Source organism: Rhea pennata, chromosome 18 (genome assembly GCF_028389875.1).
Source record: "Rhea pennata isolate bPtePen1 chromosome 18, bPtePen1.pri, whole genome shotgun sequence".
Classification (NCBI taxonomy): Eukaryota; Metazoa; Chordata; class Aves; order Rheiformes; family Rheidae; genus Rhea; species Rhea pennata.
This window is the reverse complement of record NC_084680.1, coordinates 2,834,037-2,853,022: the sequence shown is the minus strand read 5'-3', so window position 1 is coordinate 2,853,022 and position 18,986 is coordinate 2,834,037. Positions and strand designations below refer to the sequence as shown.

Genomic DNA, 18,986 nt, shown 5'->3' with positions numbered 1-18,986 from the left:
TTATCCAGCCAACAGTAAAACTATTTGCTCATTCAGTAATCATCCCAGCTTATTTTAAAACTCTGTGATTGATTGGTACCTGCCTGAGTACCCATTCTACGAATAGATATTGGGTTCTAAAGGCCTGTGCAAATCAACTGCCTTTTCACAAAGATGTTTGGGCTAGTTGCAGTTGATAGTTTGGTTGTATTATACTTTTAGGCGAGATTAGTTCACCAGTTCCCTGCCAAGAAGGGAACCACATAAACAGAGGATTGTTTAAAAAGAAAAAAAAGTTCCTCTTGACAGCAAAGTCATGTAAATGGACAGAAGCAGGAAACTAATCTTCGCTTGTTCGTTCTGAAAGAATGCATATCTCTGAGGAATGTTGTAATTATGGATTTAGGAAATCAGCCCAATTTGCCAGGGTGTGAATTTCAAAGTTCATTCAGTCAACCCTCTCAAGCATTTCTCTTCCAGAACAAAAAACACCAGGAGTTCAAATGTACCAGAAGAGATTAAAGGAGAGAAAAATCTACTGCCAAGCTTTTCTTTTGGTAAAGATCTTGCAAAGATACTTATTACTGCTTTGGCTATGAGCCAAATGAGGTTTCTGAGTGGTAAAATAGAGAAACAAACAAACAAACATGTTTTTCCTATGGGTATCTATTTTTCATGGACTAATGGTAGGAAGAGCTAGTGCTCCTGAGCAGATATTTCCATCATCCAGATTTTGCTTATGCAATTTGAAGACTATGCTAAACAGAAACTGTCCCTTACTGGGAATCCCACATTTACATATTCTTAGAGAGAAAAGATCCTAAAGCCAAGTTTAGGATCCTAAAGCTAATTATTAGCTAGACTGGAACAGCTCCATCAATGTAGTGAAGCCAGTGAAGATACTAGGTGTAGTGCACTAGAAGGTGCAGTGAGGCTCAAGTAAATTAATGAAATGGTCCATGATTAGCGTCACTGAAGAATTCCCAAGTGACCTGGGGATTAGCTTTCAAAGTCAGGTCATAAACCCTCAGAAACCTGCTTCAGAATGAAGCAGCAGAGGAAGAGACTCAGGAAGTCTGATGTGAGTAAAGCTCAGGGCTGAGTTAAAAATAATGCAAAGAAATTAGCTTCTCTTCTCTGTTCTTTTGCAATAAATGAGAGAGATTTCAAGCTAATTCCACTTGAAGAGCTTACAGGCCTTTTAATTAAGGTAGTGATACAGCTGAGAACATGAAGCTCTTTAACCAAGCTTTTGAGTAGCTATTTGCCCAAGAAAAATGCAGATCTTAGGGGAGTTGCCACATAATGAGAAGTAAGTCTGGGCAGAGTGACAGTGGGTCCTGGTATTTGAAGACCCCTCTAGAAAGCTGTTGAAATGCAGTCACTGTTGCAACAATCTGAGCCAGGACCAAGTAACAGAAGATTCCAAGTTATAAAGTCAAGCAACAAAGCAGGAATTTGACTGGAGCAGGAAGGCTGGAATAGGGGAGAGAACGAGAAGGAGGTTTCTGAGGCTCTTCCCTCAACCTCAGGTCCCTTTTCCTGAAATGTCTGCGTCTGCTGTATGGCACTGGCGCAAATTGGACTTGAGCAGTAAATCTTACCACCTCTTTTAGGGATGGATTGTAATGGAATTTCCCATCGTTTTGGAGAGGAAAATAGAGATTATGAATTTTCATTTTGTACATGACTGAGTATGGGAATATTTGACTGATGGGGTTAATTGGTATGCTGGTTTAGTTCATTAAAGCTAATATTAGGACTAACCAAAACAAATAGGAAGGCGTCACGGTGGCGGGAGTTCATATATGTCCTGAGGAAATGATTAAGAGTGGTCCAGCTAGTTTGTGTAACAGCAGTGGAGACACAGTGACGATGGTTTCGTAGCTGCATCTAGCAAGTCTTTACACATCTGCAGCAATCAAGAGTCCTGCAGAGTAGCTGGAGCAGTGGTTTCATTCTCTGCTCTTGTGCCCCTCAGTGCTGTTGCTCTTTGATGGTGTATGTGACTGTCACTACAGTGCCTTGCTGTGCTTTTGTAGCTTGAGTGGAATTCCTGGGGACAGATCTTGTGGTAAGAGAGGATGGCATACATACGTGCTAGGTCGGATTTTGGAGTAATCTCATGTTTTGATAGAAATCTTTCAGGCAGCTTCACAGCCTAATAGAAAGGATTGCGTTTTCCTCATGCAGGCTTTCATGCTTCAAGACACAAACTAATGGAATTATGTAACAGTGATATTTGTAGAAAGTTTATGAAAGTGCTTAGCAATTGTATAAACCTTAGGCTTGAGAGACCATAGAAATGCTGTCAGGTCATTTGAGGACTGAGTTCAGTGAAGTTCAGTATCTGTGCAGGTCACCTAATGTGAAGTATATGATGGGATTTTTTTTATTTTTAAACTGGAGAACATGATTCCCTGTTTGCCACAGTGATACTTTGTTGTTGTGTTTGAGCCTCGTAATGGCAAAAGGCAGATAGATAAACGCTACTGTAGAATACACTGGGAAGATAAGGTTTGCCAGTTTGAGTTCAATGCACTGTGTTATTGGACTTGGACAAAGCATCTACTGTGATAAGTTATATTTTACTTCATGCTCTGAAAAAGTTTGGCCAATTTCCCCAACCTCATTCTTCTTCAGTCTTGCCGAGTGCTGGAATACTCCCAGAAAATATCTCCAGCCTGCCATTATGGGACCAAGAGGTGTGAAAAATCTGGAAACGTATCAAAATTCTGTGTGGCTTATTTATTCACAGCAAGTCCTTGGTCCTTTGCTGAGCTCTGAGATGAATAATATTCAGCAATCCTGGGATTAGAGTTTGCGAAGACTGGAGAAGAAACCTCTATGGCAGTTGGGACAGAAGGTTTTCAAGGAAGAACACAGACCTCAAGACAAAATTCACACTGAACTAGATCACCAGGCTGAAGGGAAAAGAAATGCTATCTTAAAAAAAGAACGATGAAGTTACTTTAGTCCATTAAGAAAATGTATTGTTTTATAGATGCCTGTCATGATTTTTCTTTATGAATGAAGCCTATTTTAATGGATTAGCCTTGCTGTTATAGCTCTTGAAAGACTAAGATGTATGACATTCCCCGAACAAGTAGTTGTGAGAAGAAAAGGTACTTGCAGTGAAAATGCCCTAGTTTTGTGTATCAGCATACCTAGAGTCCTCAGTCCCTCAGTGTGGGATATGGTTGAAGAAAAGGAGGTAATTATGATTAAAAAAAAAAAAAAAAAAAAAAAAAGTCTGACATTCCCAGTGTGAAAGTCTCCAAAAGTATCAGACTTCATCTAAGCAAAAGAGGACCATAAACCAATCTGTGGCCCCAAAGACAAGTGGAAGTGACTGACTTGCATCCACATGGCCTCAGGATACCCTTTTTCATGGAAGATCTGTCTGAAATCAGCAGTGAGTGTGGAGTGACTGGATTCCTTTGCTAATTGTGTTCCGCAAGCACAGCAGTGGTGGCTAATCAGACAGTAGAACAAGATTTTTCCTGGCAGCATTAAAGTGGCTGCAGCTGAATTCTGAGTAATGTCATTCAGTCTCAGTGCTGAGCTTCACATTTGTACAGGTAGGTGTCCAGCAGTTCACTTGTGCACTTTAACAGAACTGTTGTAGAACATTACACCTCTGTTAAATCTGGATTGCTGTTTGGGCTTCTGTTTTGTTCAGCCAAGAAGCACTGATACCTATGTTCTGGACGACTACTGAAGTGAAATCTAGTAATGTTTAAGCTGGGTTTACTAGGGAGGTAATATTTTGTATATAGAGCCTTTTCATCTCTGAAGTAGGAAGTATCATGTACCCTGTTCATTGAGATGCACTGCTACCAACAAACATGTTATCTGTTACATGTTACATGTTACATCTTTGAGATGGGGTCAATCTGGTAGGACCAAATATTTGATTGTCCAGCATTTTATTAAAAAAAAATATATTCCTCAACCTCTTGCTTAATATTTGTTGAAAATACTGTCTTTTCAGATCTAACTTTGAAAGCCAAGTTCATTTTTTACTTCAGATATATACCTTGTCTCATGTATGCCAGCGTGAGTAGATTTTGGAGACATGATGATTTCATCTGGTGAGATGAATGATTTCCTTCAGGGGTTGCCTGATACAAATTTGGAAAAAAAATTCCTAATGCAGCAAATATATTTTGTATCTCTGTATAATTATGTTGAGTCTGATCATGACCATCTTAAATGTTCTTAGCTTGGAAGCAGCTTGGAACTTGAAAGCAGTAGTCACTGCAAGAAGCCTCCTGCGTATAAGAATAGGAACGTCAGTACTGTGGAAGGTGCGTCAGTACCAGTCACAGAATCATAAGCTAATTTAATTTTGAAGGAATATGTGGAGTCTCTGGTCCATCTTGTTCAGGGCCAACTTCAAAGTTAGACCAGGTGTTGCAGGGCCTTGCCTGGATGAGCTTGGAAAATCTCTTGAGGATGGAAATTACACAGCCCCTCTGGGCTCCTGTTTCAATGCTCTGTGACTTAACATTTCTAGACAAGCCTTCCTCCCTCAGCCTCTTCCACATCATGTACTCCAACCCACTAACCACCTTAGAGTCTCTTTGCTGCATTCTCTCCTATTTATCAGTATTTCTCTTAGACTCGGCGGCTAAAACTAGATACAGCATCCTAGTGTAGTCTCACAAGTGCTGAATAGGGGAGAGTAATCACTTCCCTCGACATGCCAGCTAAAACGCAACTGAATACGCAGTTAGCTTGATGAATTTTAACAGACGAGCTATATGTTTCTGCCATTTGATAGTGTTGTCCAGACTGCTGAATGAGAACTTGCATTGGCAAGATTGTGAGAGCTGCAGAGAGAAGGAAGCCAGACACATCTTGTCTCACAGTGTTGTCATGGCTGGTTGTCACAGCCTAGCAGCTTCATTCAGGTTGGCCAGTAACAATAAGCTGACTGTGAGGAACACCACTACAGCTGCAAGTTGCCTTTAAGAGTTACCTTTCCTTTGATCAGTTTAAGTGATACTGTAAGTTAGGCTCCTCTGAACTGCCTTTTTGGAAGACCATTCTCTCCCAGTTGATTATACAGGGAGACTGAGAAGGTGAGTCTCCTGACTCCCAAAGCTGAAGTTAGGTAGTGCAAACATGCCCCAGGGAGCCCTGTTGCCAAAGCTTTGTTGAAAGCGAGAAGAAAGCCCACTTACCCATCACCGACATGGTAGTGGCTTCCCAAAACACTGAAGTGTGGCTCTACCAATGATGCACTGATTGCTCTCTGAAAGCCAGCCTTCTGGGATGTGAATGGAGACTATTTTGTTCCTCAGTTCATAAATTAGAGCATCTGAGTAGCCAGAGCCTGTGTGTGAGAGAGAGAACAGTTCAAGTAGCGAGAAAGTAAGTCTTTCTCATCTTTGTCTTTTATATGTTGGCCACGTATGACTGGCCTGCTCATTTTACAAGAAACCATGGTCAGAAGTAAGCATGAGAAGAATCGATATCTTTTATCAGGGTGTCGTCTGATTAAGACACCTGCAAATTAGGAGCCCCTTCTTTCCTAGAATAGGCTGTGACACGGGTCTGAGTTTGCACTTCAGGTCCCTACTCCAATCCCATACATAAAAGATTTTCCTTACATGATGAACTAATGCAGTATCTCTCTACATAGTACAAGTGATACTACCTTTAAAACAGAAATTTCAGTCACAAGTAAAATAAAGCAACAATGAAAATAACATGGCAGGATGTTCCATGGAGTCTGTAACACAAGGCAATCTAGACACCACCTGTAACACTACAATGATTCTAGAGCTACTGTTGCAAGCCTCCACTGCTTACAGCTGTTTTGTCCATTCGAAGTCTAGGTTTCTTCTTCCCTTTTTAAAGTTACTGGCTCTAAAATTTTCTACTTGACATTTTCTTTACACTAAAAGGATTTTTGTGTTGTTTCTGGAAGCACTTGAGAACAGGGGAAATTGGCCAAGACATTCAAAAGTTAAGTTAAAATCTGACTCTGCAAATAACCAGTGTCACTTCTGTGAATAACTTCACTCTCCAGTAAAAGATATGGGAGGAAAGTGGGGAGTTGCGTCAGACAGACATGCAAGACAAATGCCAGACACAGATAGGTGTAATCTAGGATTGACAAGAGTGACTTTCAGAAAAGATATTGGATACTTGAATTTAAAGTTATTGATAATAATAGAAGAATTGCTGACACTATGGCTTAAGATCAGGACATTGCTAAGCTTGCACTACGCTGCTTATGAGCTCCAGAAAGCATTGAGCTGGGTAAGAACAGGATTTACGGGTAGGTGATCTGTGGCAGTCGTATTGGAAAGCTTTAATCATGGGCTATTACTGTCAGGAATTTCTGTGTGTGCCTGTAGGGATTAAAGAATGTATGATATGTCTACAATTCTGAGAGGGATGTAAACAAGCCTCATGATATATGTAATCTTTCCTTGCTTGGAGGTGTCGCTAATGTTGATCGGAACGACTGCCGGTTTCCTCTTCAAAATGTCCACGTACTGAAAACAAAACACAAGAAATGTCATCCCAAGTGAAATGTTTGTCTCTGCATCTGTGCCCACATCTTCTGGGGACAAAGTTTCCACATTATTGGCTCTTGCAAAGCTGCTGTGGTGGAAGCCTTTCCCCTTTATAGCAATGTTATTTTTTTCAGTAAAAACAAAACAAAGCTATTTTCCATTTCAGAATGCAAGCTGTAATATCTCTGGAGATTGACCTTCTTTCCAGAGTTGTTTTTGTGGTTGAAAGAATAAATCTGTTATCATTAAAAAAATCCTGCAACTCATTATTTCCAGAAATAAAGCTGACATAATAAGATTTGTTCAGCATTGACTCTGGATAAGTTGATAAGAGATCTAGCCCCCAAAACTTTGTGTTGTAGGAAAAAGGCAGAAAGACAATAGAAAATATGTTATTTCTGGGAAGGACTCTGAAAGCTCACCTTACAAAATAGACAGAAAAAGTTATTCAAGCCTGCTTCACATCTTAGATACTTGGCTGAGCTAGTTGCGTAAGGTGGAGGAGTGCGAGATGTACAAAGTATCTGGACTGATACGACCGGGAGGAGAGATTTGGGAAGGAAATGTAGCTTAGCCCAAAGGGAAATAGCTGAAAGGCTGTACATGGATTGGTCTAGGACAAAAACGGACTCTGTGTTCGTGAGAAGGGAGAGACTTGAATTTAATTCTGAGGGTGCCCAACTGTGCCACCTATCAAGCTTCGTTCTAGAGCAGTGGTCTGCAGAGTCGGGCAATCCAGGGCCTACTAGAACTTCAGCAGGGCCCAGGTCTCCAGGCACAAATGTTGACTGCAGGTAACAGCCAAACAGCCTTAGGTGGAGGGAGCACACTTCCTCCCTGTGTAGGGGCTTTCAAGGTGGCAAGCCTTAATGCGAGAACTTAGGCTTTCCTGCTTTCTTTCCTCACTTCCCTCTCCTGCTTGTCTCTTGTAATTGAGATCTCTGGTTAGATCTTGTCCCCCAGGCCAGCTCGGCCCCAGCCCTGTCTCGCTGGCTTGTTGTAACACCAGCCTCTTAGGAACAGTGGTAAAAATAGTCCTCCATGCGTCTATGAGAAGAAATGTGTCTCGGTGTTTGGCAGAGTCTCAGCGGGGCAGCCTTGGTGCCAGGGCAGCAGCTTTGTGGGCAGGCTGGCTTTTCCCGTGTGCACTACCCGAGATGCAGGATTTCTCTGTGGCTTTTCTTCCAAGTCATAGTCTACCCCTTCCAGCACCCCTGTGAGGTTTGGGGGTTGGTTGTTTTCTCTTTCCTTTTACCTTGGGGCCATCGACAAGTTTGCTTCCTGGTCTCTGTACAGGGCGTCTGCTTTGAAGACAACTTCTCACCTTTTTAGTTACTAAAAGAATGTGAGGAATGAAGCCCGATGGCCCCCAGCATACCACACAGCCAGGCTTTGTTTGTACATGCCGCGGAGAAAAAGCAAGGTGCCTATGGTCCCTGGGAACACCTTCTGATCCTTCAAGTGCTGTTTGCCTGGGCGGCCAAGGAGAGATGGCTGTGGTATGTGTGGAAAGAGGGATAGACTTAATCTGGGCATTTCATTCCTGTGGCCTTTTACTACACTAAAAAGTGCTGGTTGGTAGTGCTAGCAGCAGCTTGGTAGCGTAGCTACAAATCCTGACCTACCATATAGAGTTTCAATTTGTTTTGGCAATAAATTTCTCTTGACAATGTTAATTTTTGAGGCAGATCTGCAAATAAATCAATCAACAGAACTGGCAACAGGAATGAGTTGCTGATACCACTGTAGTGGCTCCAGGATGGTTGCAAGCACCAGTAGGTTGGCTGGGGGAATAAGAAGGATTATTCCCACCCCAACAAAACAGTGTCATTGTATTTATATTTCCTCTCACATCTGCAGTGCCACAGCACCAGAGAGAGCATGTGGATGTCCATCAAATGGATTAAGACAAAAGAGTTTTGGTGGATTTAACTGTCACCGTCAAGAATCGCATGACCCCTTGTGCCGGCATGGGCAGTGTGTTGTGCCTCAGCTGCTCTGGGTCACGACTGGGTGTTTGAGCTGAAACCGCAGACAGCAGTGAGGTTGTGCTTGTGCCTCAGGCTCTGAAGTGTGCAAAGGCCTGGGCATCTCTGCGAATGATGGAACATCTTAAACCACCTGGCTGCTGGGTGCATATAACTCAGATTCCTGCAGTGACGCATGCGGTCATTGTGTGCATTCATATCACCAAAGCGGTAATCCAGTTGTCAGATCCACAGAGGCTTTGAGTAGCCCCAAAGAGAGGAATTACTTGCACCCTGGGTTACTGTTCACAGCCCAAGTGACCATTCTAGGTTCCTTTTATAATCAGTAGGAATAAAGTTCATACAATCAACTTGAGACACAGAATGAGACCAGTCAAACCCTGGACCCCAGCAGCAGTCTAGGCTAGATCCCTGCTGATTGCAAAGGAGGCCCATCCATGCAGCGTACAGGTGCATTTTGCCAGTTCACCTGTTTTAACTGAGGGAGGAACAGGTGAGCTGTAAGCAGATGAATGAGCATTTTCTTTTCAGCAACTATGAAAGCCTGTAGCTCTGGAAAGCCTTGCTGACATGTCCCATTTGCAGCCTGCATGTAGCTGGTGAAAAGCGTGAACGCAGTCACCTGTGCAGGTACACCCAAGGCTGGAGGAGAGCCCATGCTGCTGTCTTGTCTGGAGAGACTGAGCTCTCATAGGAGCCTCTCCCTCAAGTCACAATATGATTTCAGGACCATGTGTAGGTACAAAACAGGACTAAAGCAATCCAAACCCAAGACCCGTCTGTAATTAATTGCCTAACAAGCCCAAACACCTCTACTTGCTGGTAGGGATGTGTTCTGATCCTGCTTGATTTGATCAGTACCTGAGATGAACTGAGTTATATGGTAGCCATCGGTCAGGCTAAATGACGTTGTTTTACCTTCATTTCTCTGGGCTGTACCTCTAACCTTTGGATGAGGCGAACAGTGCACTTCAGAGCCGCCTTGTTGTTGACAGTGCGGAGAGCCTGGCTAGCTCTTTCATGTGATGTGTGCTCTTCACCTCTGGGCAGAAAAAAAGTGCAGCACTTGCTGGAGTTAAAAAAACAACAACAGTTGTGTAGTGGGGAGAGTCTTGCTCCTTCCTTCACTTGTCCAAGCCTCTTGGAGGGTGACCCACATAATGCTGTCTCCTGAGAGAGGCATAGATAATACTCACTATGAAACTTGCACTGACGGTCTTCATCCACATTCGATTCCTTGCAGAGCACAGTTGGAGAGAATCGATGGCTGCAGGGGCACCTGATACAGTTGCTGATCAGTTACAGTGATATGAGCACAGCTGCGAGATGGGCTCAACGCTGCAGTTTGCCCAAGGAGATGTTGCCTTACGGAGTGGCTGATGAACTGCAAAAACTTAAGATCCAAGAGAGGTATATAGCTTATTTCATACCTGTTTAATGTTGATTACTTATCCTCTAAAGACTATGTATTGGCTTAAAATAATCTGTTGTAATGCTTTTTTGGGAAGATAATTTTGCAAAAACTTACTGCATTTTCACATCATGTCAATGCTTTGTACATGCTGTATTTGCTTTTTGTAAGCCTGGAAATGCCTGTGAAAGATGCATTTTAAACTCACTCTGAGTATTTAGAAGCTGTATGAGATTGTTTCATGCTGTGGATGGGTCTTCCGACCTTCTCTGCTAGATCACTAGCACAAATGAAATTCAACATATCCATCTATAAATTTTCCGTATACTGAGCACTGTGCACTGTACTAGTATAATGCCTTTTGAGAGGCCTGCTGCCAAGAAAATTTTAAATTTCCTCAAAACTTTCTAATCATATTTATTTTCTTCCTCTTTTTACAGCTCTTCAACTGTTTTTAGCCTAGTCTATAATTTTTCCTCATTCAAAGCTCTCAGAAGTAATGGGGATTTTTGACTTTCATGATCAGATCCTGGAAGGTTCACATTAATTGAATTTGGGATAAATCTGTGCTTTCAGGCGCTTAAGAAGCCTTTAGCCCCTTAATTAGCCTTTGTCCCCTTTTCTTCCTCAGGGCTGGTAACTCATGCAATCCCGATAATGCAGTGCCGTGGTTCCTCTCCTACTTTAAGACCCCTTGGGTTGTATACAGCAGATTAGCCTGCAGCAGCCAGAGTTTTTCCCTGATGTTGTGGGACCTCATCCAAGTACAAAGGCAGAAAGAATGATAAATAATTTAAAAATTCTTATCTTCGGAAGGTTCTTACAACTCCTTCTGAATTATAAGAACCTCATTTCAGGTGCGGGAACTGGGCAAACAGCCACAGTCAAGTATCTTTATGCAGAGGGAGAGGATGTGCTGAGGGAAGAAGTGGGACCAGGTTCGCTGCTGTGTGCAGCCAAAGCTGTAGAAAGTTGTCAAGAGACTCTTGAAATTTAGGAAGCCCTGTATGGCCACCTAAACTATTAGGAGCTGTCTGATCCCCACAGAAAGCTAGACTGGGAGGTGTTACAGTGATTTCAGGACAAGAGGCAATGGGCAGAAACTGAAGCACAGGAAGTTCCGCCTGAACGTGAGAGGGAATTTCTTCACTGTGAGCGTGACAGAGCTCTGGGACAGGTTTCCCACAGAGGTTGTGCAGTCTCCTTCTCTGGAGATCTTCAAGGCCCGCCTGGACGCAACCCTGTCTAACATGCTCTAGGTGACCCTGCTGAGCAGGAAGATTGGACTGGATGATCTCCAGAGGTCCCTTCCAACCTTACTGATTCTATGATTTGTTCGTAGTTTTTCTGGTTCTGGGTATTCTGTGCTGTATTTATGGAGAAAACAGCCAAAAATCATCTCCTTTAAGTAAAGGAGTTCATAGAGCAATATCCCAGGCAATTGCTCCACTATGCCATATGTATGAGGAAGAGCTATATTTGGATAGTATCTCTGTCTGCAAGCTTTTTGTAACAAATTATTGAGAGATTGCTTTGTTCAGTACCTTTTTTTTTTTTTTCTTTTATCTATTTATTTTCCTTTCTGCAGGAGGGCCTGCAAATATGCAGGCAAATCTTGTGGAAATGCGGAGATTGCAGATGATACTATGTGAGGGCCATACTCTGTGCATTCCCTGTAGACATATGAAAGTAACTGTTTAAAGAATGGTGTAGGTATGCTATTCAATGGCATAGCACATGATAGAAGTCATGGAGTAGTGCCCAGTACCTGCTTACAACAACATGCTCTGATAGTTCAAAAAACACCCAGCCTGGTAGTTGCTGTGTCCTTGTGTGCTCATGAGCCAGATTTGTGCAAGGGTGAAAGTTACTGCCATCTTTGGGTTCGGAGAAATTACACAATCATTTTGCGGGCCGTTGCAATCAAAGAAAACAGCTTTTTCCTCTACTCGTTCACGGGGATGAGTTAATCTAATTCAAGTCAGTGCACAGAAGAGGACTTATACCTGAATGCTCAACACAAATGCAGAACTCTGGGCTGTGTGGTTGCAGTGCAGCGTAGCTCAAAGCCTTGTCATTCCATCTTATATCTCCAGGTAGAGTCAAGGCATGCTTAAAAGTATAGGAAAGAAGAAACAGATTCATTGCTTTTTGGGCCCATTAGGCTCTTAGGTTGTTTCATTTACACATCAGTCATGTTATTTCAGAGTGTTGTGCTTGTCTGGAATTGGCACCATTTGCCTGATGTCTCTTTTGTCCTCACAGGTGAAATGTTTCTTTTTTCTTTCTTTTTTAACTTAAAGATTGGCCTTTCCAGTTCAGAAACCAGGTGAAATTAGAGGAAAGTTTGCAGGAAAATCCTGATCACTCCCAGGGTTAATTATTTACAACTTTGTGTGAGCTAATAACCCATATCTTTAGCATCCTTCGGGTGTGGACCATACTACTAGTAATATTGAGCAGTAACTTCATATATGGAGTTCAGCCTTTCAGTGTAGGTGGAAATCTGGATCTGTCTTGAAATGGATTGTGTGTCCAAGAAGAGCTCGTGGTGATATCATATATACCTATTTGAGATTGCATAAATGCAGGAGAACTTTGATGATTGCCACTTAGTGGGTAGCAAGCTGGAACCTTTCTGTTCTGTGCTCTTAGGGCAAGAAGTAGAGGCAAGGAGTTGCTTGGCATTGCCATTGCATAGGTCTGCATGTTCTTCCTCTTCTGCTACCTCTGCATGGTCTGGGCCTTTCTCCAGTTGCTGTAGAACATTCAGTTGCATCCACAGGATTTGAATGCTTCCTCTTACTTACGTTCTTAGTGCAGCACTCTCCTACTGATGTCATGTGTCAGAATTGTGAACTCTAGTTATCAGACAGGATCTGTCACTGGCTACCTGGTTAATGTTGCCCCTTAACTGCTGGATAGGAGACCCTTCTAAAAAGTGCAAACCTAACATCTGAACAATGTTAATTAAGCCCCCAAGTTTATCATTAGATTTGTTGTCTTCAATATTATAGCAAATTTCCATCTCTAGGAACAAGTCTGAAGAAACTGGAAGTGATGTTCCGGGGGTATAGATTGGATTAGAATTACTTAGAAGACAGATGAGATCTTCAAGTGTGTTAATACAATTTTTTCAATGCTGACAATTTTGAACAATTTGAGCTTCATGGATCTGATCCTAGTAAAGATCACCAGCAGCAGTTCATGTTCAAGACACATGTACTTTCAGAAAATACGATGTAGGTATATTCACCCTTGAAGCACTGTCTGAAAAGACCCACTTCTCTCAGACAGTACATAGCTTTCTTGGAGCACAGGAAACTCTTAATTTGTCTGGGACATGCTTCTGCCTTCTTGCATTGGTGGAGCCGCCCTCTTCCTCCTTCCTGAAGCTGCCCCAGCTACTTATTGGGAGTCAGAAAGTTTTTGCCTGAGATATAATCCCACAAAACACAAAGTGGTGATTAACAGGAGAGTGACCTTGCCACAAACTCAAGGCATCAAGTGAGGTAGAAAAAAAAAACAAAAAAGCAGGAATATCGCTTCATCTCTGTACTCTAGGAAGCCTACCTCATGTACAGGACAGGGTGGAGTCAAGCCAAATAAGATGTGCACTGCCACTCACAAGGAGCTGTGATAGATGAGTGAAGCCTTTTGTGCCTCAATTTACTCATCTGGTCATACTATCTGTTACAATAGCTGCTTTAAAATCCATAGAGCCATGAAACCTAATGAAACAATGTTTTTGCTGCACTGCTGTTTGCCAGGAACCTGCAGTTTTATCAATTCAAGGGTGTTCACACTGTAGAGAAACAAGGTGCTATCAGCATATGAATGACATCATCTCTGCCATCAGTCACACTATGAGCTGCTCCTGAACTCTACAGATGAAAATATTCTGGGAGACCTGAGACTTCACACCTTCATTAAATATTTTACACAAATATTGACTTCCCCATGCATACAAACCCCTGGAAAAGAGTGTTTGTACAGTGAAAGCTGCTCTGCTACAAAATCAGGCACACAGTCCCCTAAACATAAGGTTAGTAAATATTTTCTCAAATAATAAACCATTTCGAGTCTCTATGGGAAAGAGACTATCCAGAAGTTCATGATATGTCCAAAATAGCTGGATATTTTTTATTAGTCTCTTTGCTCTGATTGCATCATCTGGCTGAGACACCATAGCAATGTGCTGACCTTCCAGTTACAAGGCCATTTCAAGAGGCTCTGCTGCATTTTGAAAAGAAAATGTGCTGTGTAAGATCCTGTTGTAGGAAATCATTTAGCTCATTTTTGCAGGCATCTTCCCAACAATCCCAGTGTTATTAATACACAGATCCTGAGCTTCACTGTATGGTTTCATTTGATGCCCCAAATGGAGTAGCACAGGCCAGGCACTCAGTCTGCAGTCTTCCCCTAAATATAGATTTTGAAACTTTATTTCTGAACTTTCCTCATTTCATTCCCATGCTTGTATAGTTTTTGCAGACATCGTACAGGGATAAGAATGGACTAGAAGAAACTGGATAGCAACAGGGAGGTCCCTGAACCCTTCCCAAGCCTTTGTGCTGTAAAGTCCTGAGACAGACTCGCCCATTCCTGAGTGGTAGTGATCTAAGTGTGGAGCAATGTGAGATTCTCTCTTTGAGACCGTTTCTGTCATAGGGAAACTTGAAGCTCTCGTATGGACACCCTGTTGATCTGAGATGATTTGTATGTTATCTATTGCCCTGTGGGAGCTAGCAGACTTCCATATTAACTTCTGGGGCTTCAGTAGTAAACTGAAAATGTAAAACCTTTGATTCTGGAAACAGCTGCACAACTTTGTCGTCTATTAATTTGCATCAGTTCTGGGAGAGAGATAAGCACTGAGGACAGAGTCTGAGAGTCTACTTATAGTGTGTTTTCTGGTTGGATGGTTACAGTGAGTACAGTGCATGTGCATGGTGAAGTCTCAGATGCAGTGCCATTTTTGTGATGGTATATAGAATGAAAGGAATGTATGAATCAAGATGAAGAAAATAGAAATTATGGGGAAATGAAAAACAGGGGAGTCATGAGTGAAATTAGGAGCTTAAGACTTCCTGATGTTCCTCCAAGCCTGGAATCCCCCTCATGGCGTAGCTAAAAGCTGTTGGATCTGGTTCTGTGCAGGGCAGAAGAGGCTGAGAAAGCAGAGAATTATGAAGAGGATAAGAAGAAGGGTTATTACCAGTTACCTATTCCACGGGCAAATATTCACTTTCTGCAGACATGGGAAGAGATGCTACAGTGCTGGGAAAAGGTGCTACAGGTGAGTTTTATTCTGGTATTTACTTTGCAGGGTTGAGGAGCATAAACTGTTCAGCAGGCTTGTGTGTCACTGTCATCAAACATCTCTCTCCTCAAGTCAGGGGAAGCTGCTTCAAGAGAGACTGAGGGCTAAAGGCTTCTCTGATTGGGGAACAGATTAGAAATTACCAAACCAGGAGAAGTCCCCACAGGGGTAACTCTACTGTGCTATGAAAGTCTATTTACTCTGTAGTAGCTCACACATCAGTTGTTCAAAGAGGAAGTTATTCAAAAAGAAACATTAGTGTTTGGGAATAGTGCTCCCAGGACAGGATTGGTTTCTCAAGAGCTGGACTGTACCAACCAAGTGTAGACAATCTGTAAATGAAGAAGGCCTGTTGTCTGTGTTGCAGCCTGGACAGGTGGTGGGCATTGACATGGAATGGAGGCCTTCATTCGGCACTGTTGGGAAGCCACGTGTCTCCCTCCTTCAAATCGCTGTGGGTGAGGAGGTATTCCTGCTGGACTTGCCACAACTCCTTGAGCAAGCTGAGAGGGAGGATGAGAAGGAGAAATTTTCCCATTTCATCCAGAGGCTCTATTCAGATCCAGCCATCACTAAACTCGGTAACTTGCTTCTCTTCTCCCCTGCTTATGTCTTTACAGTAGGTCAACCTGTCTTACTGTCTGAAGCTCCTAGGCCTTGTTGGGGTTGTCAGCTTTTGTAGCACTGGGTATTCAAGATTGCTATACCAGAAAGCAGGCTAAATGGCATAGCTGGGAATGATAGAAATTTCCCCATTTCAGGCCAGACCCAAGGTTTCTGAGTTGGCCTGACCCCCTCAGACTTGGGATTGTCTTGGTTAGCTCTGTTCCAAGCCCTGACTTGCACCCAACCTTGATGGACTGTGCAAGTCTGTCATCCAGAGCTTTCTAGATCTGTTTGCCCTGTCCTGAAGCTACTCTGCTGGACACCGGACCTCTGCAGTTTAGCATACCTGAGTTTAGATTCTGTTTGGAGGTTTTGGGGGAGTGTTAAATCTTGACTTCAAGGATATATTCATAATTTTCCGGTGCAAGTTATTGGAGGCTAAAGACTTCTCGTGGAGCTGCTCTTTTAGCCTTTCACTAGTCTAGCAGATTTTAATTTAGTTGTGAAGTGCAACTTTAGAAGCTATGCAAGAATATGCAGCAAGCCTTTTCCGTCCACCTTTATGCTCCCGATCTTGATCTGCAAGAGTGTGTCTTAAAAACAGGAGAGCTAGAAGGCTGGCTTTTTCCCTACCTTGAACAGTCTTTCTACCAAAGTTTGTACATACGTTGTGAGCATTTTGCCTTCAAACTAGAGAAAGCTGCAGTGAATTAGCCGTGATTTGAGCTTTACTAGCTGTTTGATTTGGGGTTTGTTTCTCCAGGTTATGCGATGTCTGGAGACCTTAATAGCCTTGCAGCCACGTGCTCTGCTCTGAAAGACATGAATAAGCAAGCGCAAGGTGTAGTGGATCTATTCACAGTAGACAAACAAGTAAGGATGGACTTTGAAGATAATGAAAATAATTTCTCTTGCCTTTGTTGGTAGATAATTGTCATTATTTCACGTTTGTCTTTTTGTATCCTGTGTTGGCAGGGAAACAGCTAAATGAGTTAGTAGACCTTTTCCACTTCTAGTTTCAAGGATAATGTGATTCTTTTAAAGAATGACAGAAGCATTTTGTTTTTGTCAACTAAGAAGTCAGAGCTTGATATTCTAATAACTTCTTCATAGCCTATAGGAAAGCTATGAAGAAGCAATTGAAATGGAGACACAGGTCTGTTCAGCTAGGATGAGGAAGTTTGTTGTAGAAACGCTCATACTCCAACATCAGGTGGTACCAAAGCAGATATTATGGAGTTAATGATTTGTGAAGAAGTCACAATGTTTCAGGAGGGCTGTGGGTGGATGCAGTACAGGAATTTCTTTGCAGATGAAATGCAGCTGTCTCTGGGTTAGAATGCAATAATTCTCCGCTGTCTGCAGAAATGATAAGGAAAAACATTTCAACAGGTAAAATTTGCAGAGTTCATTTAAGGCTGTAGGCTGGGATGAACCCAGATCTTCAGGATTGATAGCTTAACCTGGGAGGTGCTGTGGAGTCTGAAGTACTCACCAGCAGCCAATGCTTCGGTTTAATCGGAGACGTGGAAACTTCCAAAAGGCCATTGCCTCCTGTGTTGCAGAAGCATCTTTTCTCACTGGAACCGTGAGGGAAAAGATGCTGAACTGTGCTGCTGTGTTATTTTACTGAGATTGTCTCTGACAGTCCCTAGCGTGGCTGAGAGCCCTGCAGATCTGAGAAGTAACAGTCACAGCCCCATTGCTCTGATGCAATGCTGTCAGACAATGCAGTTTTTCTCCTTCCCTGGTTATGAAACAGATTTCCTTCTAGCAAGGGTGTTTGTTAAACAAATAACCAGACTCTGTGTATATATCTAATACCATCCCAGTCCTTGTCTGAGACAAGGGGATGCAATGTGCCATACAAGAGATAAAGATGATAGAGCTGCTGTGTAGCTCCACCTACTGAAATAGGAGGTGTCGCAGAAATTGTTTTATAACCATGTGTTTTACGTCTTTCTCCTTCCATTAGCTGCAGAAGAGCTCCACTGACTGGAAGAAGGGTGGCCAGAAGGTCGATGTACTGGCCCCAGACCCGAGCTGCGAGGACAGAGTGTTCAGGCAGCCGGAAAGAGGGCTCAGCCTGTTGGTGCAACATGTACTGGGGAAACCTCTAGATAAAACTGAGCAGCTGTCTAACTGGGAGAAACGGCCTCTCCGGGAGGAACAGATCCTCTATGCAGGTGTGGTCACTAGCTTCATGGCAAGGTGCTCCAGAGAATCTGTTACAGGCCATATTTGTCTGCTGCCTGTCATTGGAAAAATCGTTAGAGAGCAAACAGAGAAAATTACTTTATAGATTAGTTCCTGTTCAGAGAAGCCAGACATTTGTCCTTTTGCGGACGTGGCTTTGATGGTTGAAGTTTAAACTGTCCAGTGATTCATTATTTCCCTTTTGAAAGAATTCCTGTGCTTGGCTGATTCTATCTGATGAAACATCATCTTGGTGGAAATTCCTCTCTCTAACTGAAAAGGAAGAAAGTCCACTTCCTTCTGCCTCATTTCACCACACAGCCTTTATTCGGAAACAAGTAATTGTATTCATTTGTCGTAGTGAAGTACTTGTTAGAGCAGGGTTAAACGTGGGTAGACATGGTGTCAGAGGCTGTAGCACAGCGTTGGTACTGCAGAAGGAACAGTGGAGTTTATTGTTGATTACCCCAGAGTCAGAAGTCTGGGCCTAAGTATTTTCCTGAGGCATCAAAGGACAGGCTGCTGCAGCGAACCAGCCCTTTGTTGAATTCAGCTATCTTTGAAGTTGACACAGTTCCCACAAAAGTTAATCACCAGGACTTGTAAAACTGGCTCTGAGACTAAGACAGTTCCCGCTGCAAGGAGCAGAGGCCACATGGCAGTGTGTGTGGGCAGGTGATTGCAAACAACTCGGTTATTACGTTTTAAGATACTGCATCTAACAGGGAAGTTACCTTCCCAGAGCTGCGATGCGGTAATAAACCGTGGGCGCGAGCTGCTGCTCTGTAACAAGGATGAGTAAAATGGGTTGGCTAAAGCTACCCTATAAGGCAGGCAGAGGGCCTGTGGCTTTTTTCAGCTCCTCTGCCTTGACTCTTTGTGTTCATGTGTTTCTGCCTGGAAAGGAAAAAAAAATCTCAGTGTGAATAGCAGCCCCATTATGCTAGACT

General features: G+C 42.8%; 1 protein-coding gene across 13 annotated transcripts in view; it reads left to right on the top strand.

Moving 5' to 3' along the window:
• EXD3 (exonuclease 3'-5' domain containing 3) overlaps positions 1-18,986 on the top strand; it is a 323,998-nt gene that overhangs the window by 129,960 nt on the left and 175,052 nt on the right. For all 13 annotated transcript variants that reach the window (XM_062591068.1, XM_062591067.1, XM_062591070.1 and 10 more), the window contains 5 exons: positions 9,744-9,910; positions 15,072-15,210; positions 15,602-15,815; positions 16,604-16,713; positions 17,816-18,026. In XM_062591068.1, coding sequence (XP_062447052.1) covers positions 9,744-9,910; positions 15,072-15,210; positions 15,602-15,815; positions 16,604-16,713; positions 17,816-18,026 — 841 coding nt within the window. The remainder of the gene's footprint in view (positions 1-9,743; positions 9,911-15,071; positions 15,211-15,601; positions 15,816-16,603; positions 16,714-17,815; positions 18,027-18,986) is intronic.